Here is a 27,328-nt window from a genome sequence, read left to right on the forward strand (position 1 = left end):
CAATACTGTTTTAAAAGTGAAAGTATAATTGTGGAACTATTTCTTTTTTAAGTCACATCTTAACATAAACTTATGGCTATACTTTCTTACATAGGAACACACAGAAACCTCTCTTGGTGCTAGCAGAAGATAAAGATTTAGATTTACAGCAGAATTTTGTTGTGCTTTTCTGCAAAATAATTTAAAAGTTACCTTCAGAAAATCATGCAAGTGTTTAAGGACACCTATCCTGACTTCATCGAGGTCTTTTAAAAATCCATTAAAAATTGGAACCAGATCTGCAGCTGTCAACTGATCTCCAAGAATAACTGCAAGCTCGTGGATGGAGAATGCTAGAGTTCGTCGAACTTTCCACTGCAGAAATGAAAACACATTAGTAAGCTGACCACAAAGTACTCAGTACTTCAACCTTTAGGCAATATACGAAGGCTAATTTATATATGAATGTCACTAATCTCAAAACATTAAATCAGAATAGTAATAACAGATACTAATTTTAAATGCCTAAATTATGCATTGAAAAGTATAACAAAAAAATCTTAAATCCCTGCCTAGTATGTATTATCTTCCTTTCACTCATGAGGAAAAAATGCTCAGAAATCATTAAGTTTTTGTAGTTCTCTGAATGTCAGACCCTGACTCTGACCGTGCGAAAAGAACATGCTCTGTTATTACTCTCACGCTCTTCCATACATAATTTCCTGTAACACTAAATACATGCTAGAACACGCTGATGAGCTGAGGCTGCACATGGACCAAAGGCTCTCTAGCACCCTCCCCAGTTTACTGTCCCCCTTCAGATTCCGGTACAGTCACACCTTGGATTAAGAAAAACAAAACAGAACAATAAAATTTGTTCTTAAGGAATTGGCAATTTAAGAAATATAAGACTAGGGAAATCTGCATACAGCCTTGGAAAAGAAACCCTCAACAGAAATGTGTTGCATTTATAATAATTTTAAGTTAAAAACATCCTTTTCTCCATGTTGCCTTAATTTTTCACACAGTAACTTAAAACTTTACCTAAAGAGAAACAGTTTAGAGCAAACATTTTATTTCCTTTCCCTTCCACCCAGAATCCACTCTTGAAATCAAATTTTACACCTAAGTTCAACAGATGAAGGCAGAGATGTTCTCATGGAAGAGGGGGGAAGCAGAGAGAAAGAACTGCTAGTCCAGACTCTGAGCCGTCAGAGTCACCCAGGTGCCCCTGGAGATTCATCCCACGGGAACCCTACAGTTCTGTGGAATAAAGACTGAAAACACGAATACACAGGACAAAGCACTCTATGGAAATTGGGCCTTTGTGGTTCCATGACCAGATGCAGCACTGAAGAAGTGTATGAACACAGATAAATTCGCTTCTCCTGGGCCTGGCTTTCCTAACCTCATAGGTCAAAGGAGGAACTTGACCTATCAAGATTACTTCCCACTTAGAACTTGCTGAGTCAACACCACTGATTCCCTGAAAAATATAATAATTACTAAGAAGTTTAAGGAAAAGTCATCACATTTCAGTATAAATTAGCCTAATGAGACTGCTTTTTTTTTTTAATAACTGAGAGATCAACTTCACTGAAGGAACGGGTGTGTTCAAAGAGAGGCAAACTTTGTTTATATAGAAATCAGCCTGGCAGGGGAGGTTAGGTCATCAAGCCTGGGAAGAGGTCACACGAAAGTCACAGATGTCCAGACAAAATGACCTGAAGCAAAGGTTTACCTTGTGTGTTCTGTTGAAAGGGGGTGGGGGTGGTGTGTGGGGACGAGGAGAGAGCAAGAACCACAGAACTTCTCCTGTCTGTACTGCAATGCTCAAGGCACGCGGGGCCCAGAACTTCACACTCGCTAGTAATACTACAGTTCTACTACAGTTTAAACAAATATTTTGAGCTCCAGTGTGAAAAATCAAATAAGCATTTATAATACTATTTCTAGGTGAAAAATTAAATCCTATATTCTCAACAATTAATTTACAGATAAACTCTAGATAATAACACATTTTAAGTTAGGAATGTAGGCATTGGTGAATGTGCTAACAATTTCTAATGCTTTAGATAAAAATGAAGCCGCCAAATTGTGGGACTCTGACAGTGCAAAAAGAACATGCTCTGTTATTACTCTTAAGCTCTTCCATACATAATTTCCTATAACACTAAGAACATGCTAGAACACGAACAGAAATTCTTTAGGTTATGAAAAGCAAAGCACTGTGCCTTCCACATGCACGTTCTGCTAATTCTTTAACTGCTTTACTCACCTGCATGTCTGAGGCCAGAGTCTCATACGTCTCTCTCAGGCAGTGCCAATTCTGTCTTCCGAGTGTCAAGGCCACACCGGGGAGGCTGTATGCACAGTGCTTAGCAATTTCCGTGTCAACCGTCTGTGCACGAGAAGGGTCAGTCATAGATAAATACTGATCTAACAACGCCTGAGGTACAACATCCTAATGGAAAAAGAGAAACCACAGTGACTGAGCAGTTCAGATGCATTTTGAGCAGTTTAGACATAAATTGGGCAAAATTATTTTTTTTATTTATTTATTTTTTTTGAGACGGAATCTCGCTGTGTCTCCCAGGCTGGAGTGCAGTGGCGTGATCTCGGCTCACTGCAAGCTCCGCCTCCCGGGTTCACGCCATTCTCCCGCCTCAGCCTCCCAAGTAGCTGAGACTACAGGCGCCCGCCACCATGCCCGGCTAGTTTTTTGTATTTTTACTAGAGACGGGGTTTCACCATGTTAGCCAGGATAGTCTCGATCTCCTGACCTCGTGATCCACCCGCCTCGGCCTCCCAAAGTGCTGGGATTACAGGCTTGAGCCACCGCGCCCGGCCGTCAAAATTATTTTTAAATATATAGATTTTAACATAGCATCTCAAATAGTTGAGAAATACCAATGTCAAATTTTCAGGTATCTAATAACTAAGAGATACAAAAAACATGCTAAGGGAAACATATATGAACAAATAAAAGCAAAAGCAACTCTAGGAGAATAATGAGTAACATCTCAGTTCAAAGGAAAATTAGAATTAATTACTAAATTAAAAAGACGTATTAAAATAACACCAGCACCTTTAAATGTAGGCAGAGATGACAATGTTTGTTATAACCCAGCAAATGCAGAATAACAGGTGCTCTGCATGATTTGCAACATGTTCATTAAAAAAGCAAAAATCAGCCAGGCACAGTGGCTCACACCTGTAATTCCGGCACTTTGAGAAGCCAAGGAGGGTGGATCACTTGAGCCCAGCCTGGGCAACATGGTGAAACCCTGTCTCTACAAAAAATTTTAAAAATCAGCCAGGTATGGTGGCTCACACCTGTAGTTCCAGCTACTCGGGAAGCTGAGGTGGGACGATCACTTGAGCCCAGGGAAGTGGAAGCTGCAGTGAGCCGTGAGAGCTCCACTGTACTCCAGCCTGGGCCATAGAGTGAGACTGTCTCAAAACAAAAATAAAAACTTGTCTTCTTTAGATGAAAATTTAAGCAATTATTCACACATAATTGAAGTGCACATGTCTAATTATTTGCATATATGTGAGGAAAAGAAGAACAAATTTGCAATCTTGCTTAGGTGTGTATAATATAGCTCTGGAAGGATATAAAAGCAAGGTAAAAATGGTTGTATCTCAGGAAGCAAAATGGACAAGTGGAGAAGAAAAACTGAGATGGGAATGTCAATAAATGCCTGTTAAGTATCTTGAATTTTGAGCTACATAAACTAATTACCCATATACACAGAATGAAAATGGAAATAAACTCATTAAAATGAGATTTGAAATACTGAAAATGTCTATAAGTGGGGAAAAGCATGTTTCAAAACACTATTGTTTTGAATACTGATTTCATTTTTAATAAATAAAAATTGGCTACATGTGGTGGTGCACATCTGTAGTCCCAGCTAGCAGGGGGGCTGAGGCAGAAGGGTCGATTGCTTGAGCCCAGGAGTTCGAGGCTGCAATGAGCTGTGATCTCGCCACTGCACTCCAGCCTGGGTGACAGAGCTGAGATCCCATCTCTAACAACAACAACAACAACAAAATAAATACACCATTTGATCTGGGAAATCTACTTCTAACAATAATCATATAGTCCTAAGGCCAGGCGCGGTGGCTCATGCCTGTAATCGCAGCACTTTAGGAGGCCAAGGTGGGTGGATCACTTGAGGTCAGGAGTTCGTGACCAGCCTGGCCAACATGGCGAAACACTGTCTCTACTAAAAATACAAAAAAACTAGCTGGGCCTGGTGGCTCGCAACTGCAGTCCCAGCTGCTTGGGAGGCTGAGGCAGGAGAACTGTTTGAACTCAGGAGGCGGAGGTTGCAGTAAGCTGAGATGGTGCCACTGCACTCTAGCCTGGGTGACAAGAGTGAGACTCCATCTCTAATAATAATAATAATAAAGTCCTAGAAGCAAACAACACATCTAGACAGTCACAGTGGATGTAGCACTTCTTATAGCATCAAAGTGAAACTACAAGTAGCATCTCCCACAGAGCCTTCTTACAATGGAGACCACAGGTGTGGCATGTACACTGGGCTGTGCTGCTGTGAAGGTGAGGGAGTCCTAGTGTGTTTACAGGAGAGATCACCAGGTCAGATTTTTAGAAAAGAGCAAGGCAAGGCATAGCTATCACATTCCAATGATTCCGTGAGCACAGTTTTCCTGCAGCTTGTTACTGACGGCACTTCAAAATTTTCGTATTTTTTCATATTTTCATCTCTGAAATCGAGCTGTATTTTATAATTATTGGCAATGTGAACAAGAGGAAATACCTAGGTAGGATGGGATGACCACAGTTGTCTTGAATGATAAAAAGGGGCACATGTGTATGTTTATGTGCCCATGAAAATACATGAAGGAAGATAATGAGGTGTGTGACTGTGGTCACTCTGAATGAAGAATGGGATCACAGAGGTAGGAAAGGGAAGATTTGTGCTTACACGTTCCTCTCTCTACTATTTCAATTTCCTTATAGAAAATATGACACACTAGTCATAATTTTTAGAACACTCATCATAAAGAAGGGGCAAATTAGGTCAGAAATGGGCTCTAAAAGAGGAATTAGGAACACATTTTTTGGTCACTTACTTGTACTTTAGTTCTCCTTTCCTCATCAGGGCTAAAACTGCTATTGTTGCTCAAGTCTGAATCGTTGTGAATATAGTGAAGAGTGGAGTCCATATTCTGTCAGGAAAAAATAACTACTTAAAGAGCTGTCCCGGCTGCACACCTTCATTTAAGCTTATCTTACACTAAGTTACTTACCTACAAGACTGCCAAAAGTAATAAACACATACATGCCTCATGTTTTTAAAAGCTTATAGCCATACCTAAGAACTTTCCCTACTTTAAACCTAACTTGCTGAATAGCTTGTCAAATGTGTGAAAAACAACTCCAGAAAAAATGAGAGTAATTAAAAACAATATTTGAAAGTAATTTTGAAATGGTCCGAACAGCTCAAATTAGCTTATTTATGAAATAGTACCGAGAGGATTCTTTTGATCCATTGTTTTAGAGACCATGGAGTGTCATATGCAGTTTTTCTTCTATTTCTATTCTTGGCTGTTAATATCTATTTTCACAAATTATGTATATGTTAACAGCCAAAAACAGTAACAACAACAACAACATAAACACCTTCTAAGATGCAGATATATTAATACTATTCAAATCTCCAATAAATAGTCAGGGTTTCAATCCAAAGCAGTGGTATCATACAGACTTCTAACTATACCACATGCCATCTAACAGGAATCAAAACAGAAATGCACTAAAGCTCTAAGAACCCTCTTGCCGTCCCCAGTGTGTGCAGGTACTCTTTCCTGAGCTTCTCATTCAAGCCACTATGATCTGTGACCATGCGATTCTGGCAATCGGTGGTGCATTCCTTCTCCCCATTTATATAAATAATGGCTAAGTAGCACTGACACCAAATAATGCTGGCTTGATGGAGATGCAGCAGGAAATTAGGGAAGGATCACAGAGAACAGCTATAAGTACAAAGTGAAGATGATGCTAGGATCAGTACCCACCCTCACACTCCAGAGTCCAGATCATGTCACTGGCCCTCCGCAACATGGCCTCAAGTCCCGATCTTCTGCTCAGAATACTGTGTTGCTCGCTGCAGTGAAATGGTCCGATCAGAAACAAAGCACCTCTCCAAAAAGAAAAGGGAAGAGTTAATTATTCTTGATAAAGGGCTTTGTTTCCAGTAAGACTATTTCACTGCAGTGAGCTACATTAACATTGAGTCTACTAAATGGTCATATAGACAGAAGTGGGATTTACTTTTCCAGGCATTTCATATGACACTGATGTCACGAGGACAGGATGTGATGAAAACAATTACTTTATGCAAAAGGAAGAGCTAAAAAATCAGCAACAAACAGAACATACAAACTAAAAGTGATCAGCTACAACTATTCCCCAACGAAAGACTTCTGATTCAAACTACTCTCACTTGGTAAATACTGAGTTTGTTACCTCAACAGCATCGCTGATTAAAGGCACAGAATCTTCTTGATTTATTTTACAATTTGGTAGCTCATTTATACCCAGTTCATCTTGCAAATCACTTCTCTTTTCTACACTGATGGTCTCTTCATGTACATCCAGGCTGGAAGCTCGCAGTGCAGCGGACAGCACTTCCACTTGTGCTACAGGCAAAATAAGGAAACGGACAAAGTGAGAACCACAATTGCAATATCCTTACAAGGCTGTTCTCCATTTGCATTGTACGTTATCAATGAAATGTATACTTTTTTGACACTGCAATCAAAAAGCTGGAAAAAAATTTCTACTGTGGTAAATCATTAGTCCTTCAAGAGAAAAAGTAGAAAACTAATATGCTTTCATGAGATTAAAAATGTTTATCTGCTACTGTACATTATTCTGCGTTAGTATGAAAAGAGAAATGCTATCTAGTTGCTGGAGCTGCCTCCAGCTTATTAAAAGGAGTCAATTTCAGTAAAAGTTAACTATGTTTTGGTAGTGCATGAATCAAACTGACAAGTCTTACTTACTAAGCTATTTTAGCAGAAGAGCAGTCACACAAACCCTGCCAACATAAAACAATGGTAATTACAAAGATTCTTGTCACAGTTACATTTAAACATCTCATATCTTATTACTGCTTATTTCTCTCTAATTCTTTTTGAAAATGAGAATTGTATCTTCTCCAAAACACAACAATCCCAAATGAGCACTGTCTTGCTTACAGCAAACCAAAAGGACAACTTACCAGGCAGGGGTTCAAAAATCTGGCAACTAGCATTGCCTACGTTTTGGGTTGCACCTTACTTACAAAGGTAATTCGAAATTAAGATAAGGCATTCTTCCTGCTCCCCAGATAAATCAGAAATTTAGCAAAAAATATTGCTTAGCATTTATTCCAAGTAACAATCCACTTCGATGTTCAAAATATGAACATTTTAAACAAAACAATCAGTAACTTTTATTAAGATAATCTATTAAGATGCAGCATTTATAAAATTTCTCATCTAAGTATATTAAGTGTCTGACAATAGACATGCAAGAAACATACAGGATGAGGTTCTAGTCCATTAGGTCATTACTTGCTAACTTAAGAAAACTGAACGTGTTCACTCACAAAAAGTTGCGGTGGAATATTTTCATTATCTTCAGAATTTCGGCTGCAATTTTCACCAACCCTTTTAATCACTTCAGCCACTCCCTTTTGGGATCACTCCCAAGCCAAACCAAAACAGTACTCAAAAACAGATTGTACAAGAAAGAAACGTTAAAACGTTTTGTCCCATATAAAGTACATGGTGTGTCGGTGTGTGCGTGTATCATCCCCCATCCATTCTGTTCACTGGAAAGTGCAGGCACACCCTGTTTTATTGCACTTTGTAGATACTACACTTTTCCTTTTTTTTTTCTTTAAAGAGGTGAGGTCCCACTATTTTGCCCAGGTTGGAGTTACCTGCAGAAAGCTATTCACAAGGCATGATCATAGCTCACTGAAGCACTGAACCCCTGGGCTCAAGCAATCTTTCAGCCTCGGCCTCCTGAGTGGTTGGGACTACAGGCACACACCACCATGCCGGGCTTGATACTGTACTTTTTATAAACTGAAGGTCTGTGGCAAGCTTACATTTAGCAAGTTTATCAGTGCTATTTTTCCAACAGCATGTGTTTACTCTGTGCCTCTGTACTGCATGTTGTTAATTCTTGTACTATGTCCATCTTTTCCATTATTGTTATATCTGATATAACAGATACATCTATGGTGATCTGTGATCAGTGATCTTTGATATTACTATTGTAATTGTTTTGGGAGGTGCTAACTAGCCGTACAAGACAGACAAGACAGCACACTTAAATGATAAATGTGTGTGTTCTTACAGCTCTACCGACTTTGTCTACCCATCTCTCTCCTGTCTCCCTATCCCCTGAGACTCAACAATATTAAAATTGGGCCAATTAATAAATAACCCAACAGTAGCCCCTAAGAGTTCAAGTGAAAGGAAGAGTAACACATCTCTCACTTTAAATCCAAAGCTAGAAATGATTAAGCTTAGTGAGGAAGGCATGTCAAAAGCCAAGAAAGCCCAAAAGCTAGGCCATTTGCATCAGTTAGCCAATTTATAAATGCAGACGGAAAAGTTCTTGAAGGACATTAAAAGTGCTACTCCACACACACAAAGAAGAAGGAACAACAACTTCATTGCTGATATGCAGAAAGTCTGAGTGGTCTGGAAAGAAATCAAATCAGCCACAATGTTCTCTTAAGCCAAAATCTAATTCAGAGCAAGGCCCTAACTGGCTTCAATTCTGTAAAGGCTGAGAGAGTTTAGGAAGCTGAGAAGAAAAGCTGAAAGTTAGCAGAGGTTGGTTCATGAAGTTCAAGGAATGGAGCCATCTCCATAACACAGAAGTGCAAGGGTGAAGCAGCCAGTGCTTACGTAAAGCTGCAGCAAGTTATTCAGAAGATCTAGCTAAAATTTCTTAAGCCACTAAGGTAGCTACACCAAACAACAGATTTTTTTTTTTTTTTTTTTTTTTTTTTGAGATGGGAGTCTTGCTCTGTCACCCAGGCTGGAGTACAGTGGTACAATCTTGGCTTACTGCCACCCCTGCCTCCTGGGTTCAAGCAATTCTCCTGCCTCAGCCTCCCTAGTAGCTGGAATTACAGGCATGCACCACCATGCCCAGCTAATTTTTGTATTTTTCGTAGAGACAGGGTTTCACCATGTTGGCTAGGCTGGTCTCGAACTCCTAATCTCAGATGATCCACTCACCTCGGCCTCCCAAAGTTTTGGGATTACAGGCATAAGACACCGCGCCCGGCCCAGATTTTCAACACAGATAAAACAGTCTTCTATTGGAAGAAAATGCCATCTAGAACTTTCCTAGCTAAAGAGAAGTCAATGCCTGGCTTCAAAGCTCCAAAGGCCAAGGTGACTCTTGTTAGGGACTAATGTGGCTGGTGACTTTAAGTTAAAACCAGGCCAGGAGTGGTGGCTCATACCTGTAATCCCAGCACTTTCGGGAGGCTGAGGTGGGTGGATTACCTGAGGTCAAGAGTGCGAGACCAGCCTGGCCAGCGTGGTGAAACCCCATCATACAAAAAAAAAAAAAAAATTAGCCAGGCATGGTGGTGCGTGCCTGTAGTCCCAGCTACTTGGGAGGCTGAGGGAGGAGAATTGCTTGAACCTGGGGGACAGAGGTTACAGTGAGTTGAGATTGCATCACTGCACTCCAGCCTGGGTGACGGAGTGAGGCGCTGTCAAAAAAAAAAAAAAGCTAAAACCAATGCTCATTTACTATTCCAAAAATCCTGGGGCCCTTAAGAATTAAGCTCAATCTACTCTGCCTGTGCCCTGTCACTGGAAAAGTAAAGCCTGGATGAGAGCAGATCTGTTTACAGCAAGGTTTGCTGAGTATTTTAAGCCGACTGTTGAGACCTACAGCTTAGAAAAATATTCCTTTCAAATGATTACAGCTCACTGACAATACACCTGGTCACCCAAGAACTCTGATAGAGGCGTACAAGGAGACAATGTTGTTTTCATGCCTGCTATCACAAAACCCATTCTGCAGCCCAAAGATCAAGAGGTAATTTCAACTTTCAAGTCTTATTATTTCAGGAATACATTCTGTAAAGTTATAGCTGCCATAAATAGTGATTTCTCTGATGGATCTGGACAAAGTAAACTGTAAACCTTCTGGAAAGGATTCAACACCCCAGATGCCATTAGGAACATTCACGATTCATGGGAGGAGGTCAAAATATCAACATAAAAGGAGTATGGAAGAAGGTAATTTCAACCCTTATAAATGACTTTGAAGGGTTCAAGACTTCAATGGAGGAAGTAACTGTAGATAGGGTAAAAATAGCAAGAGAACTAAAATTAGGAGTGGAGCTTGAAAATGTGACTGAAATGCTACAATCTCATAATCAAACATTTTTTGTTGTTTTAATTTTTAGAGACAGAGTCTTCTTATGTTGTCCAGGCTGGAGTACAGTGGCTACTTATAGGCACAATCATAACCACTACAGCCTTGAACTCCTGGTCTCAAGCAATTCTCCTGTCCTCAGCTGGGATCACAGGCACATGGTCACTATATCCGGCTCTCCTGACCAAACTTGAACAAATGCCTCTTAGGATGAGCAAAGAAAGTGGTTTCTCGAGATGGAATCTCCTCCTAGTGATGATGCTGTGAACATTGTTGAAATGACAATGAAAGATTTAGAATATTACATAAACCTATTGATAAAAGAGTGGTGGTGTTCGAGAAGACTGAGTCTAATTTTTAAAGAAGATGTCTCCTGCAGGTAATATGCCAACAAACACCATTGCTAGCTACGGATAACTCTTTCACGAAAGGAAGAGTCCACTGACATAGTAAGCTTCCATGCTGTTTTATTTTCAGAAATTGCCACAGCCACCCCAGCCTTCAGCAATCACTGCCCTGACCAGTCAGCAGCCATCAACATTGAAGCAAGACTCTCCACCAGCAATGAGACTACAACTTGTGTAAGGCTCAGATGATCATCAGCATTTTTTAGTAATTTTTCAATGAAGGTGTGTACATTTTTTTTTTTTAGACAAAATGCTATCACACGCTTACTACAGTATAGTATAAACACAACTTTTATAAAATTCTGAGACCGGGTCTTACTCTGTCACCCAGGCTGGAATGTAGTAGTGCGATCATAGCTACTGAAATCTTAAAACTCCTAGGCTCAATTCTCCCACCTCAGCCTTTCGAGTGGCTGGGACTACAGGTGTGTGCAACCATGCCCAGCTACTATTCAAAATCTTTTTAGAGATGAGGGTCTTGCTATGTTGCCCAAACTGGTCTCAAACTCTTGGCCTTAAGCTGCCCTTCTGCCTCGGCCTCCCAGATAGCTGGGATTACAGGTGAAAGCCACTGCACTTGACTGTAAACATAACTCTTTATGCACTGAGAAACCACAAAATTTGTATGACTCTACTGCAATATTTGCTTTTTTGCAGTGGTTTGGAACTGAACCAGCAGTATCTCCAAGGTATGCCTGTTATTTCTATTGAACTCTCTCAACTGCAGCTAGTAAATTTACAGTACAAAGAGTATTAGATATCTTCTGAAACACAAAGTCATATCAAGAAACTTATATGCATGTACATGTAAATCTTTTTAAAAAGCAACCTATGCATATTTCTTTTCACTTATTTACTGAAAGAAAAATTTAGAGCAATTCTTTCAATATTTCAATTAATATTTAAGTGACTAGTCTATGTCAGAGAACTAGCAGGTACTATAATACAATGAGAGCTCCCAGAACCGGCCTAAGGACAACTGGTAATATTTTTTTCATATATGGTTTAAGAAAAATAAGTTGAGTATGGTGGTTCACACCTGTAATCCCAGCATGTTGGGAGGCCAAGGCAGGCGGACTGCCTGAGGTCAGGAGTTCAAGACCAGCCTGGCCAACATGGTGAAACCAGTCTCTACTAAAAATACAAAAATTAGCTGGGCGTGGTGGCACCACCTGTAGTCCCAGCTACTTGGGAGGCTGAGGCCGGAGAATCACTTGCACCCGGGAGGCAGTGGATGCAGTGAGCCGATGGCACTACTACACTACAGCCTGGCGACAGAGTGAGACTGTGTCTCAAAAAAAAAAAAAAGAAAAAAAAGTAGCTGGGTGCAGTGGCACGTGCCTGTAATCCCAGCTACTCAGGAAGCTGAGGCAGGAGAACTGCTTGAACCCAGGAGGTGGAGGTTATTGTGAGCCAAGATTGAGTGCCACTGAACTCCAGCCTGGGCGATAGAGCAAGACTCCATAGCAAAAAAGAAAAAAAAAAATCGGAGTCACTGAAGTTCGATAAACTTTAATAAACTTAAGTTGGTAAATAATAAAATTTAAACAGAAAGGTGAAAGCTGTAAAGACATTAAACACTCATCAAGTGTTGACTATGCCTGCTGTGAACATTCTATAGTCTCTTCCTCCCCCACCCCCGAGACGGAGTCTTGCTGTCGCCCAGGCTGCAGTGCAGTGGCGCAATGAACATTCTACAGTCTTTCCATAAAAGAATGACTGCGTCTACTGCTATCTTATAAAAAGGTAGTGTGAGTCTCTGTGCAAAATAGTTAAGGCAGAGCCCAAACTTTAAAACTGTAAAGCACTGTTTGAGTGACTGAAAATTTCAAAGAGAGTGATTTATCAACAAATAAAATTACAGTAAGGAATGCAATGATGAGCCTATTGTAAATAAAAAATTTCCTGAAAATCAGATTAATTGTATTTATCAAGAGAATTTAGAAATACATGATAATGATGGTCATACTACCTTTTTCTTTTTTTAAATAGACAGGATCTTACTTTGTTGCCCAGGCTGGAGAACTATCAGAGCATGATCCTTTGACACCATTTGAACTCATGAGGTCGAGGCTGCACAATTACAGTTCAGTGCAGCCTCAACCTCCTAAGCTCAAACACTCTCCCACCTCAGTTTCCCAAGTTGCTAGGATTATAGGCATGTGCCACCATGCCTGGCTAATTTTTCATTTTTTGTAGAGATGGGGTCTTACTATGTTGCCCAGTCTGGTCTCGACCTCCTGTTCTCAAGTGATTCTCCTGCCTCAACCTCTCAACGTGCTGGTGTTACAGGTATGAGTCACTTTGCCCCGTCCATAATACATCATTAAATGGCAATTTTTTCTGAAATGAAATGTTTAAGATAGACACTAATATTTTTAATCAATTTCAGAATAAAGAACTTGACTGACTTCCATACCTTTAACATCTGGATCATCAATGTGGGGCTCTAGATTTTCTATCATTTCTTCCAGTTCCTTTCTGGTGGCCATGGTGATGTTTGGAGAACTGGGCACAGGGCCTTCAGATGCTTCCTCTGGTCCCTCTGGGCTGGGTTTTCCCCCAGAGTTCTGTTCAAGCTCTATGTCTAAATCTATTTCAGGAAGAGGAGTCCTCCAGAAATGGAAGGAGTTATACAATTCCTGATCTAAGAGAGCTGAATCTTGTGAACTGGTGTCAACCTCTGGTCGCAACATAGATTTGTAGTTACCAGGTTTTTTATCATTCTCATTACTAGCTGCTTCCTGGTGAGATTCTGAGGACAAAGTACAAAGTAAAGAGCTGTCCAGTGGAACACTAATTTCACCTAGAGGCTTCCCGGATGCCTCAGCAGCATGGTCTTCCAACGTGTTTTCCAGTATGACACTGGAATTACTAACACTGAGATCTGAAGGAGTATCCTCTGGCCTGACTTGTATATCCTCTGGGGCTTCTTGATCTCTGGTCCTTTTATTGTTTTATTTGGTGGAAAAAAAAACAACATGAAAGGATAATTACTTTAAAAAAAACTGATGAAAGATATTACATAAAGCATTTAGACAAGTTAAACATTAAAAATTATGGATTATCTGCACAAACTGAGTTTATGTATATTATTTATAATGCTTCTTTCTCCATCAGCTGTTCTGTGTTCAAAGATGTAAATACCTGTTAAGTGTAAGTCTAGATAGTCAAGCAATGTGTATTAGTTAGAGAAGGTAACATTTAAGAATCCTGGGATTCTATAATACCATGCTAATTTCAATAATAAATAACTAAAGTAGTGGAAACAGAAATTCGTAAAATCATTTTAAGATACATAACAATATTTAAATTATTTTATTTTTAGGATTACTTGTATTGCCTCTCTACTCCAATGACATATTGAAAAGCTGACACCTAAAGCCTATTTGCTTACATTACACAAGGAAAATTAAAAAAAAAAAAATTTAATATAGTAGTAGGAAAGATACTTATTTGCTATCTCACAAAATATATTAAAATCTGCTTGAATGTAAATATTATTTCCGTTTCTTCTAAAATACTCCTCTCTACTCCCCAAGGTTTTCCTAAAATGAGGTCATAACTTAATTGATAAGGACAGAGGGTACAAATTCATTAAAGCCCACTGATTACTGCCATCTATGATCTAAACTACGACTGTAAGTGTTATTACTTGATTCAATTAAATTTAACAAGCATTTACTGAGCACCTACTAAGAGCCAGGAAATGAAATCAGTATTGAGGATTCAAATGTGAATGAGATGTAGCTCTTGCTCTTGAGATTACAATTAGAGGCAAACAGAAAAAGTGAACATATATCAGCAAATTGCTGCTAGACAGGGTGGTAAGCACAGATGCATGCACACTGAACACAGGAGGAGATGGGAGTGAAGATTAAAAGGCCTTCAAGAAAATGACATGAATTGTGCTCAGAAGAACCAATACATGTTTATGGGGCTAAGGGGAAGAAAAAAGCATCCAAAGGAGAAACAGTACATGCAAAGGCCGGAGTGGCACACAAGGTGCGACGCATTCAGGAATCAGCAATGAGGAAATGATCGATGACAAGGATGAAAGATATCACAGGAAACACTGTATTCCAGACCAGCAGACCTCCGGAGTTCATCCTGGACCACAGGAAATCATGTAGAAGTTAAGGAAACTGTTGACAGATCTGTTGTATTAGAAAGACCATTCTGGAGGAAGTGTAGAAAATGAGAGGTAAGACAGGTGGCAGGAATTACAGATGCGCAGGTGAAAAGTGATGATGTTCTGATGGAGGTAGTATCTTCAGGACTACAGAACAACACATTCAAACAGCAGCAAAAACCAACAGGACTTTTCCACTTATTGCATCCTGCAGGTAACAAGTAACAGTTTCACAAGAAAGCTAACGGGTTCAGGTTGAGATAGGCTGAGTTAGCTATCCATGTTGGGTTCTAGGTGGTGATATCTATGAGAAAGAGGTAAAGACTGAGACAGAGGTGGAGGTCATCAACTCAGATGTGTGGGGCTGACACATGCGGAGGCAGCAAATATTAATAAAGAATAACACAACAATTGCACAGAATAACAAAGAGTGAAGGCATTCTCCCTGTATAAAAGCATAACGAGCGTATTTTTAGGCTGAGGAAAACAGGTTAAAAGAGATGAAGGAACTGGAGACGCAGAGATTGATGGAATAACTGATAAAGCAATGTCTTTCTGAGAAGAGGAAAGAATATGGGCTTCAAAAACACAGAGGAACAGATTAAACAGGTGAGGAGACATTGCTTCCAAAAAAACATGAAAGGGAAATAAGGATGGCTGAATATGTAAGTAAATTCGTAAGATGAATACAGAAAAAAGCATCTGTGTGCCTTTAAATACACATAAAAAAGATGCTTAACGGGAGAATTAAAAGGACTGTGCAAAAGGAGGGTGATGTTAATACCTATGTGGGCTCCCAGTTCAACAGTCACCATCTACATTCTCATGAAATTAGGAAGTTCCCTCTCATCATAATGCTCACTGTTTTAAAAACCATATTTTCACCAACAGGTGATTATTTTTTAAAATACTGATGAACAAAAACATATTTGTTAAGTCATCTGAAAACATAACACATTGTGACTGCATTTTAAATTCTGGTATTTTTCTTCTATTCTTGTAACTACAATATATATAGTATGCATATATAATACAATTATTTACAAGTGTGAGGAAACCAGACTTTAAGTTCTTACTCTCACACTGGCACTACATTAATATAAAACTCTGAGCCTTTTAATGACTTCTAGGATTCCTCACTTATTCCTTATTCATAAAAATGAGGAGTTGACCTAGATAACCTGTAAGATGGTTTTCTCTCTCCCAAAGGAGCTCCTGAAACTAGTGCTATTATGTAAAATAAATGTGTCTTCCATATGTCTATGAATTACGTATTTCCCATTTTGTCCATTATTAAAAAATACATAATTTTCCCTTTTGTTATAAAGAACATTAGTGGGCCAACTGGTAAAATTCAATAAAAGCTACAGATTAGCTAACAGTATTGTATCAATGTTAATTTCCTAATTTTGGTAACTGGACTACAGTTACATATTAACATCTGTGTTTTAAGGAAATACATACTATTTTAAAAAGGTAAAAAGAATATCATGTCTAAAACGTATTCTCATAGAGTTCAGAAAAAAGAATAAAGCAAATATGGTAAAACAGTATTTGGAAAATCTAGATGGATATATGAAATTCTTTGTGATATTCTTGCAAAATTTCTGAAATCATTCAAACTAAAATTTTAAATTTATAATAAGATACTGTTCAGAAAGGGGGAAGAGAAGAGCAAATGGATAAAACTTGTAAGACCTCATATGTACTATCTAATAAATATAATGAACTTCTGTTTTTGTTTATTCTTTTTTTAAGAGACAGGGTCTCACTCTGTAGCCCAGGCTGGTGTAAAGTGGTATGATCATAGCTCACTGCAGCCTCAAACTCCTGGGCTAAAGCGATCCTCCTGCCTCAGCCTCCCAAAGTGATGGAATTACAGTAGCTTGAAGTTCCTTGATCACTATCTCACCTTGGTGTTAAAATTAAATTTTAATATTCTCAGCTGTAAAAATGAACGGAGAATGACTGGTCAAATAACTGTTTGTCTGATAAATGTAAACTTGTTAGTTTGTCCAAAGTTAAAACTCTTAGAATGAAACTAGAAGACGAAGTTTTCCCTAGTACAGTATTAAATTCTGGAGAGAACTATAGCATGCATGGCTTCAAAAATGTCAAAAGTATAAATTCTCTAAATTCGAATTTTTCCTGGTAAAGTATAATAGTCAATGCAAAATCAAGCTGTCCAATGCTAAAATTCTGATATTCCTAATTGTCAGACTTTGAAAAGCTATTGTGCAAGACAAATTTTTTTTGAAAACTGAAGCCCTTTGTGACTCTGTATAATGAGAATTACCCTGTCTCCTAAGAGACGTAGGTATCAAGAGCACCAGAGGACAGTCCAGAAACTACCTACTTAAGGAGGAATCTAAGTGTCTTTTTGTGCCTACATAAGTTTGCAATTAATATCCTCAGAGTTCCTTACTAGAGACTATGGGCCTAGAAAATTAATTACAGGTATTTCAAGGAGAAAATGACTTGTAGAACATCTGGCTAAAGAGGCATTGTATCCTGAGATAAAAGCAAACACACTCCAGGATACACCTTCCAAGTACTGTGAATTAATTCAACGAAGTTTTAGCATTCATGAAATATTTCCAAATTTGTGCTAAGATTTTTTTTTTTTCATATAGTTAGCATTAAGCTAAACTGGAAAACCCCAGCAAAAGTGGTTTAGTTACTTCAGATTTTTGAGGTCAAATCCATATTTTCCTAGAATAATTCATTCAGGATTAATATGTGCACCAAAGGGCAAGTCCCAGCAGAGACAATGGGAGGAGCTGGATGCCACAATGCATGGCCGGGAGGCTACTGATGATAGATGCCAATATGTAGCCAAAAGGATAGGATTAAAATAGTGCTCACAGCGCTACTGATGCGAAGACAAAAGCTCTGTACTTCCTGGACAAGTCAGTGAGTCTAAGACAGGACTTTGTTAAACGAGGGTATGGATGGAACAAGAAGCTTCCCAGACAGCAGCAAGTATAAAAACAGGGAGAATTAAGAGAACATGGTGCATTCAGAAAACAATGTGATAAGGAATGCTTATTTTACATACTTTCAAAATGCAGATTTGAGTATTTCAACTCTGTTTCTGTGAAGCAGGCTTTATCAGCACTTTTTTTTTTTTTGAGACAGAGTCTCGCTCTGTCACCCAGGCTGGAGTGCAGTGGCCGGATCTCAGCTCACTGCAAGCTCCGCCTCCTGGGTTTACGCCATTCTCCTGCCTCAGCCTCCCGAGTAGCTGGGACTACAGGCGCCCACCACCTCGCCCGGCTAGTTTTTTGTATTTTTTAGTAGAGACGGGGTTTCACCGGGTTAGCCAGGATGGTCTCGATCTCCTGACCTCGTGATCCGCCCGTCTCGGCCTCCCAAAGTGCTGGGATTACACGCTTGAACCACCGCGCCCGGCCTATCAGCACTTTCAAAGAAGCATTAATAGCCTGATCCAGGGTGAGTGAAAGATCTGATGTGTAAGTCAGATGTTTGGAATCAATACATGCTTCAAACAGTAATGAAGTGATAGTAAACATTTCTAGGGTCAGATGAAACACTATACAATAAACAGTGGTGGAAATATGTTGCCAAAAACTTTCTTACTTTGTAAGACATTTGTTTGAAAAACCTGAATCTAAGAAACTGAGAGAACTTTGAGGACAGGAACTAAGTTCTATCTTTCCACTTAAAGTTTCTGGTTCATAGTAGGTGCTCAGTTAACTTTTGCATAATCAATCAATCAATCTTAACACCACAACAGTTTAAGACAGCTTAACACAAATGCCAGTGTGCTATCTAAGGGAGGGCAAACAAACTAATGGTTCTGAGATTTAATAATATACAGTACTACTTCTTTATAAAGATAGAATGTCAAAATGTGCAAAAGCTTTTACAATGTAAAAGCTTTTACATAACTCCTTCCTTAGCCAGGAATGCTCTCTTCCCCCCACCATATCATTAACGTAATTTAATAAGCTCTAATAATATTACTGAAGATCAGCAATACAAGTAGTATTGCCTGGACATTAAGACATACCTTATTACAATGGAAGAAGAATCAAGAAATTAAACTACCTTTAAATAGCTCTTGCAATAATGCTACACACCGGTAGACAGCAAACATGGCCTTGACAGGCACACTGTTTAGGTCAGTGAAGTTTTACTGGAACACAGCCAAGCTTGTCCATTTATGTAATGTCTATGGCTGCTTATACACTGCAAAGGCCGAGTGAGTAGTTGTGAAAGAGAAGAAAGTTTACCAACTCGTCCTATATAATTCTCTGTAAATTTATAGTTTGACTTACTAGACCCATTTCAGATTTTAAAACAAAAGTTATGTAACAGTCTTCAGTATACACAAGTAATTTGTTTAAGTATGCTGATTTCAAAAATGAAAAATAGATAACATTCCCCACCCACCATCATCACTTTTGTCAAACTCCTTGCAGCACCTGTTTTCAAAAAAAACTGACAGACTTTGCTTGCTAGGAAGACAGGTTTGAGTGATTTTCTTCCTTTACAAAAAACAGTACCTCAGGTTTGTTTGGCTATTCAGCAGGACAGTAGGAGAACGGGCAAAAAGGTAAAACAAGGCAGCAGAGAAGAAAGAAGAACTGCCAAATCAAAACACCAAGAAAGCAAATAGCACAGTATCAAGACCTACAGAAGAAAATGTCCATTAGCATCACGACAAGGGAGGGAAAAGACACTACGGTAACTCAAGCATTATAGCAGGGACTGTTTCAAAAACTTGTACAAGTGCATAACTGTAAAAGTTTGTGTACATTTCCCACATACTAATAAGTTAGGCTTGAATTAATTTTTCCCCTAAATATATATTATAAATTCTAAAAATTTAAATTTAATAGAAAATTTTTGATGCAAAAACATTTAAAAATAAAAATCCCAGTTGACTCTTTAAGCTTTATTTAAAACTCTGGTTTCCCCATGAGACTGATATACTTAAAACTGATATACTGGCTAATAAATATACTAAATTGGTGTTAATCATTCCAATGCTTTCTCCTTAAATTGACAGATGACAATCACCATTGACAGAGAATCCAAGATGCACAACTAAATTATTTGACAGAAAAGGACAATAAAACCTATTCCTAAATTAAGTTTTACTCCTTAAAAAACAAAAAACAAAATATTACACAGTGTATAACAATTACCCTGTATATTGTAGATATCAATGAATGACTGACTAGGTAAATAATGTATTAAATAAACTTTTTTTAAAAAGTCATAATCTATCATTTAGTTTCCTATGTGCCAGGCAACTACCTAATTGTGTTACATGCATCTACTCATTCGATATGTAACCAAAGAGATACTTAACAAACAAATGCAGTTAAAAAAAAGCTCTATAAAAATATTCACCAATTTTTATACTCAAGAGAAACGGCAAACTATCAAAAAATAACATTTGTTGCAGAATAGTGGAAATAATGTTTAAAAGCAGTACAATTAGAAAACAAAGTTTTAAAATTATACCTATTTTTGTTTTCTACTGACATCTCTTCTGAACTTTTGCTTTCTTCTTTAAAATACTGGCCCGAGCTAGATGGATTAGCAAAAGTAGATATGAAAGGCCCCAGAGACTGAAAAGCTGCTTGGCGAACCTAGGAAGAGAAAAAGGACAATTTAATAAAGGAATCGTTTTTAAAAAGAATTATACACACACACACATTATATATATTTAATAATCTACTTTCAAATGCCAAAATATGTTTAGGATAATAATAAAGCTTTTCTAAAGGAAGCCCAAATTCAGAACTTTAGCTAGGATTGAAAAATTCTTACAAGCTATTTTCTCTGGCTGGGCGCAGTGGCTCATGCCTGTAATCCCAGCACTTTGGGAGGCCGAGCTGGGCAGATCGCTTGAGTCCAGCAGTTTGAGACCAGCCTGGGCAACATGGCGAAATCCAGTCTCTACAAAAAATACCAAAGTTAGCAGGGCATGGTGGTGCATGTCTGTGGTCCCAGCTACTCGGCAGGGCCTGAGGTGGAAGAAGCAGGTGAACCCGTGAGGCTACTACGTCTGTAGTGGGCCGTGATCACACCACTGCACTCCAGCCTGGGTGACAGAGCAAGACTGTCTAAAAAAAGCCCCCAAACACCACACACATCAAACAAACAAACAAATCCCTATTGGTTCTTTTTTACTTTCAATTATTTTTATCCTCTCTTGAATGTCTGAACCATGATAATCTAAGTATGAGATACTATAAAACATTTGCATAGAACAAAACTAAAGAAAGTCCTGCTGTGTTCTCAAGAACAAAAAGAATAAGGAAAACCAAGAGTGCCACAAAGAACATAAAAATCAATAAAGTCAACAAAATGTGATAAATATATTTAATGTTTTCAGGTAGGAAAGACTTTAATTTGTTCACTACAAGGAAGCAAGACAGATGTACCAGAAATATAATGTTAACTTAAAATACATGTCACAAAGATCTCGAAGCATAAACTATTGTTCTCGATGACTGTCTCATTTGGGGGTGATAAAAAAGTTATAGAATTTCACTTCATGTCATATTTTTGAAAATGAGAGGTTTTATGGAAGGAAGGATGGATGGACACAATCAGACAAAGGCAACAACAATGGGAAAACTGGTATGTTACTAAAACCTTGACTTTGCCACACACCAATTTCCCTGAAGTTTAGCATTCCTTTTCCTTTGAGGCAGGTCTCGCTCTGTTGTGGAGGCTGGAAAACAATGGTGCTGCCATGGCTCACTGCAGCCTCAAAATCCTTGGCTTAAGTGATCCTCCAACCTCAGCCTCATGAATAGTTGGGGCCTATAGGCATGTGCCACTACATCCAGTTAGTTTTTCTTTTTTTTTTCTTGCAGAGACAGGGTCTTGCTATGCTGCCCAGACTGGTCTTGAACTCCTAGCCTCAAGCAATCCTCCCACCTCTGCCTCCCAAAGTGTTAGGATCATAGGTGTGAGTCACTGCTCCTGGCTAGCATTCCTTTTCTTAAAAAAAAAAAAAAAAAAAAAAAGCATAATACCTTTCTCAAGTTTAAGATAATTATATAGTAAGCATGATTTTTACAAAAGCAAATAAATGTAAAGCATATCTATTATTAGTATTTACTTACTCTTGGAGAAGCATATATAAGAAATGACTCAATTGGTTTTTTAAAAAGGCTAGAATTATATACATGAGAGAGAAAAGAATAGCTCATATGTGTGTAAACTAAGGGTTTTTCTCCTCTTCGTAAGTCACCAAATATTACTTCCATAAAAGGATAAAAGGTCACTTCTAACACTGTATGCATGAATTTAATCTTCTTTGAATATTGTTAAATCTCTGAGCTTGTTCCCAATAAAGGACATAGCTTAATTTATCTAAATCATTAGTTTACCTTGTTGTTAGATTAGAATGAAAAAAGTTTAATGTGGAGGACAAATACACCTTAGAGTGTCTAGTAAGAGTTAATTAAATCCTACTATTAATCTACCTCCTTGATTTCACAAAAACAGAAACTGGAATCCAAATAAAATGACTTCTTCAATGTTACCCTATAGTTACAATGAAATCAGGACTAAAGTCCAATTTTAACTCTCCAACACACCCCACTGCCTGTAATTGAGTAATTTTCCAACACTATAAAAATATTTCTACTTTGAGCTATTCCTCAAAATAAACTGACTTTAAGCTACTGCTTTTACTACTTTCAATGACTTTAAGAAATAAACAACTAATGATTTTAAACAAAGGTTCTGGAAACCACTAAAAAACCCATAAGTCACTCAAAGAATAAATATTAAAGAATTTCAAAAATAAAATTAACTTTTAATCCAATTTTAACTTTTGAGAAGAGATAATACAGTAGATTATAACCTTCCCCAAATGGCTTAACATTGTTCAGACAAAAGACTATCTTGTCTTTTTTTTGCAACTAAATAGGCATAGTTTTTACGCGCGCATATGCGCGCGTGTGTGTGTGTGTGTGTGTGTGTGTGTAAAATAGGCATAAGATACATATTTTTCTCAGACAGGTGCAGCATATAGAGTCTGCCCTCTGTATCCACAGGTTCTGTGGGTTCAACTAATTGCACATTGAAAACATAGTTAGATCCATGATGGTTGTGTCTGTATGGAACAAGTACAGACTTTTTCCTTGTCATTATTCCCTAAATAATACAGAATAACAATTACTTACATAGCATTTATGCTGTATTAGATATAAGTAATCTAGAGATGATTTAAAGTGTACAGGAGGATGTGCATAGGTTACATGCAAATACTATGCCATTTTATATCAGAGACTTTTGAGTATCCTCAGATTTTGGTATCCACAAGTGTCCTGGAACCAATCCTCCATGGATACCAAGGAACAGCTGTACATCTCTAAAATGACTGACACATCCATATTCTCAAATTAATAGGAACTACTGCATGTTACCAATCCAAACAATGACCAAATACATAGCTTCACCAAGAAAACTTTAAGTAAGCTATGCTAATCTTTTCTAACAAGCCGATACAGGATATGACAAAAACATTAACATAATATCAAGGCTTAAGAGTCTTGCCCTCTACGTCAATTTTGTTTTGGGAATGAATATGCAAAGGTCCTGAGACTGATCTCTGCCATGACTGTGTGAGGTGCTCAGCTGACCCACTTCCTGGTGAAGTGAAAATTATAAAACAATAATTCAAAGCCCCTGGAAATGACCCTAGGAGCAAGCAGCAAATGAAGGGATATCAATTCCAGAAAACTGACAAAATGTCGTATACATCCTAAAAAAGCTGAGACTCTTTTTTTTTTTTTCTTTTTTGAGACAGAGTCTCGCTCTGTCGCCCAGGCTGGAGTGCAGGGGCGCGATCTTGGCTCACTGCAAGCTCCGCCTCTCTGGTTTACGCCATTCTCCTGTCTCAGCCTCCAGAGTAGCTGGGACTACAGGCGCCCGCCACCACGCCCGGCTAATTTTTTGTATTTTTAGTAGAGACGGGGTTTCACCGTGTTAGCCAGGATGGTCTCCATCTCCTGACCTCGTGATCCACCCTCCTCAGCCTCCCAAAGTGCTGGGATTACAGGCGTGAGCCACCGCGCCCGGCCGACCATTTCCTCCTTATACTACCTCCAGTGAGGTGAGGTGTGAGACTGCAGTGTGCTGTAGCCAAGCACACTGGGGTCTGCTCTCCCGCAGCTCCTGGGCACAGGCTGCTTTGCTCCAGCTACCTGATGCTGAGGCCCAGTCCTGAGTGACAGCAGCTGAGGGGTGAGGCTCCTTTCTTCCACCCTCCTTTGGGTGTGGCACACTGAAAACGCTGGGGCCCCAAAAGCCACTGGTCTAGCTCACAGGGCGGTGAGTCCTCACCAGGAGAAAGAAGCCAATGGAACCTCAGGCTGCTGCCCTTCCATACCCACCAAGCCCCTGTCATACCAGCGTGACTGTGGGCAGACCCAAAGCTGTACCTCCTAGAATGGGGAAACAGTCTTCATCCAAGCATTCCAGCCAGTCACTAAACAAGCAAATAATGGTAACAAGCCCCATGGGGGAGCAAGGACAACCAGTATCAACGTTACTACATATATTATCTAAAACGTTCAACTCTCAACAAAACATTACAAGGCAGGCAAAAAAAAAAAAAAAAAAAAAAAATTCCATACATTAGGGGGATAAAAGAGACAGGCAACAGAAACTGATTGTGAGAGCAATCAGATTTCAGACTTAAAAAAAGACTTCAAAGTAGCTATTATAAACATGTTCAGAGAAGCAAAGGAAATGATGATTACAGAAGTAATGGGAGGTATGGGGACAGTGCTGCATCAACTAGAGTATAACATCAATAAAGAGAAATTATAAAAAAGAACCAGATGGAAATTCTACAGCTGAAAAGTGCAATGACTAAAATAAAGTCCATACATGAGCTCAACAGTAGATCTGACCTGGCAGAACAAAGAATTGATCTACTGAAGATAGATCAATAGAGATTATGCAAGCCAAAGAATAGAGAGGAGAAAAAATGAGGAAAAATGAAAAGGGCCTCAAAGAAATGTAGGCCACCGTTAAGCACATTAACATATATACAATAGGAATATTACAGGGAGAGAAGAGAAAGAAAAATATTTGAAGAAATGTTGGCTCAAAATTTTTCAAATGTATAGAAAAACATAACTTACATAACTAGGAAGTTCAATCAACTCAACTCCAAGTAGTATAAACTAAAAGAGCTGCACATACGGATACATCACAGTAAAAATTCTGAAAGTCAAAGGCAAGGAGAAAAATCCAGAAAGCAACAAGAGAAAAATGACACATCCCTTACAAGGGAACCCCAATATGATTAACAGCTGACTTCTCAGCAGAAACAGAAGAGGTCAGAGGCAGTGGCATAACACACCCAATCTCACGTTAAGCAAAGCTGTCTTTCAAAAATCAAAGGTGAAATAAAGACATTCAAAGATAAATGAAAACAGTTGTTTGCAGAACTACATTAACAAGAAATTCTAAAATTAAGTTTTTCAGGTTGAAAGCCATTTACCCCAGATGATAATTCAAAGAAGGAAGGAAGACCTCTAATCCATAACCTAACCTTCCGCCTAAAGAAGCAAACTAAAAGCAAGCAGAAGTGAGAATAAAGATTAAAATAGAAATTAATGAATAATAGAAAAACAGAGAAAACCAATGAAACCAAAAGTTGGTTCTTTAAAAAGCTCAACAAAACGGACAAACCTTTAGCAGACTGGCCAAGAAACAGAGACAAGACTCCAATTACTCAAATAGGAAATGAAAGAAGAGGCATTACTACTGACATTACAGAAATTAAAAGATGATAAAGGAATCCTACGTATAATCATATACCAACAAAATTAAGTAACTGAGATGAAATGTACAAAATTCCTAGAAAGATACAAACTATGAAAACTGACTCAAGAAAAAAACACCCAACAGACCTATAACAAGTGAAGAGATTGAATTAGGAATTTTAAAACTATCGGCAAAGAAAAGCCCAGGCCCAGACGGCTTCACCACTGAACTCAACCAAACATTTAAGGAATAATCAATACCAATTCTCCAAAAACTCTCCTCAAAAATAGTAGAAGAGGGAACATTTCCTAACACATTTTATAAGACCATTATTACTCTGACAAAACCAGACAAAGGCACCATAAGAAAACTACAGACTAATATCTCTCATGATAAGGACACAAAAATCCTCAACCAAATACTGACAAACTGAATCCAGCAACATATAAAAAGAGTTATACACTATGACCAAGTGGGACTTACTCCAAAGACGCAAGTGGTTTACCATCTAAAAATTAATTAACATAATACAACATGCCAATTAAATAAAAATCAACAGGACTTAAAGTTGTAAACAAATTTTTGTCCTGTTACAAGAAAACATAAAAACTGTTAATATAGGAGTCTTTCTACTGTCTATTCCTAAAAGTATAAAAAATAATATATCTTAAATTATAAGTTATTTCTTATGAGGTCAAAATTATGTTTGCTTTAAAACAGACACAAATGTATTATTTTATAAAAGTGATAATCAAAACCCTACCCAACGTGAAGGATCACTGATCAAATTAATAAAAAGTGCTGATAATTTGGTCCGTCGGATTTCTTGACATGTTGCACATGAAACTGCCATGAAGCATTCAGCACAAGCCTTTCGGACTCCCCATACATTATCAGAACAAAGCTGGAAAAATCTGGGCAGCTATGTGAAAAGGAAAGAGTTTTGTTAGTTGGATAAAGATAGCAGATTTCATTAGTTACTTCGTTTTCATTTTCTGCTTTGTTTTTTTTTGTCTGTTTGTTTGTTTTGAGACAGAGTCTCACTCTTTTGCCCAGGCTGGAGTGAGGTGGTGCGATCTCGGCTCACTGCAAACTCCGCCTCCCGGGTTTAAGCGATTCTCCTGCCTCAGCCTCCCAAGTAGCTGGGATTACAGGCGTGTGCCACCACGCCCAGCTAATTTTTGTATTTTTAGTAGAAATGAGGTTTCGCCATGTTGGCCAGGCCGTTCGCGAACTCCTGACCTCAGGTGATCCACCCACTTTGGCCTCCCAAAGTGCTAGGATTACAGGTGTGAGCCACCACGCCTGGCCTCAGTATTTTAAATACTGGATTGTCTTAAAAAGTAGGATCTATTCGTATTTATACTCAACAATTTTCAATAAATCACATCTAATTTATAACTCAACTGGCTATGCAAAAGCACTCTCAACAATCATAGCTTAATGTCATACAAGCGCTTGCCCCTGAACTTAATTATTTTGCATAAGAGATGGCTTCGGAAACTCTTTAGGTATGGTGCCTTATACATCAAGTATATGCATCTTGTGTACTACTTGAAACTAACTTGCTATACATTTAATATGCCATCAACA

At 38.5% G+C, this 27,328-nt stretch overlaps 1 protein-coding gene across 4 annotated transcripts in view; it reads right to left on the minus strand.

Annotated features, from left to right (window-relative positions):
- LOC105478885 (protein phosphatase 4 regulatory subunit 1) overlaps positions 1-27,328 on the minus strand; it is a 72,468-nt gene that overhangs the window by 10,481 nt on the left and 34,659 nt on the right. For all 4 annotated transcript variants that reach the window (XM_011736610.2, XM_071085687.1, XM_071085686.1 and 1 more), the window contains 7 exons: positions 26,499-26,657; positions 20,456-20,583; positions 13,247-13,773; positions 6,482-6,654; positions 5,086-5,181; positions 2,258-2,443; positions 193-354 (listed from right to left, as the gene is read on the minus strand). In XM_011736610.2, the coding sequence (XP_011734912.1) occupies positions 193-354; positions 2,258-2,443; positions 5,086-5,181; positions 6,482-6,654; positions 13,247-13,773; positions 20,456-20,583; positions 26,499-26,657 (1,431 nt within the window). The remainder of the gene's footprint in view (positions 1-192; positions 355-2,257; positions 2,444-5,085; positions 5,182-6,481; positions 6,655-13,246; positions 13,774-20,455; positions 20,584-26,498; positions 26,658-27,328) is intronic.

Source organism: Macaca nemestrina, chromosome 19, assembly GCF_043159975.1.
Source record: "Macaca nemestrina isolate mMacNem1 chromosome 19, mMacNem.hap1, whole genome shotgun sequence".
In the NCBI taxonomy this organism is placed as follows: domain Eukaryota; kingdom Metazoa; phylum Chordata; class Mammalia; order Primates; family Cercopithecidae; genus Macaca; species Macaca nemestrina.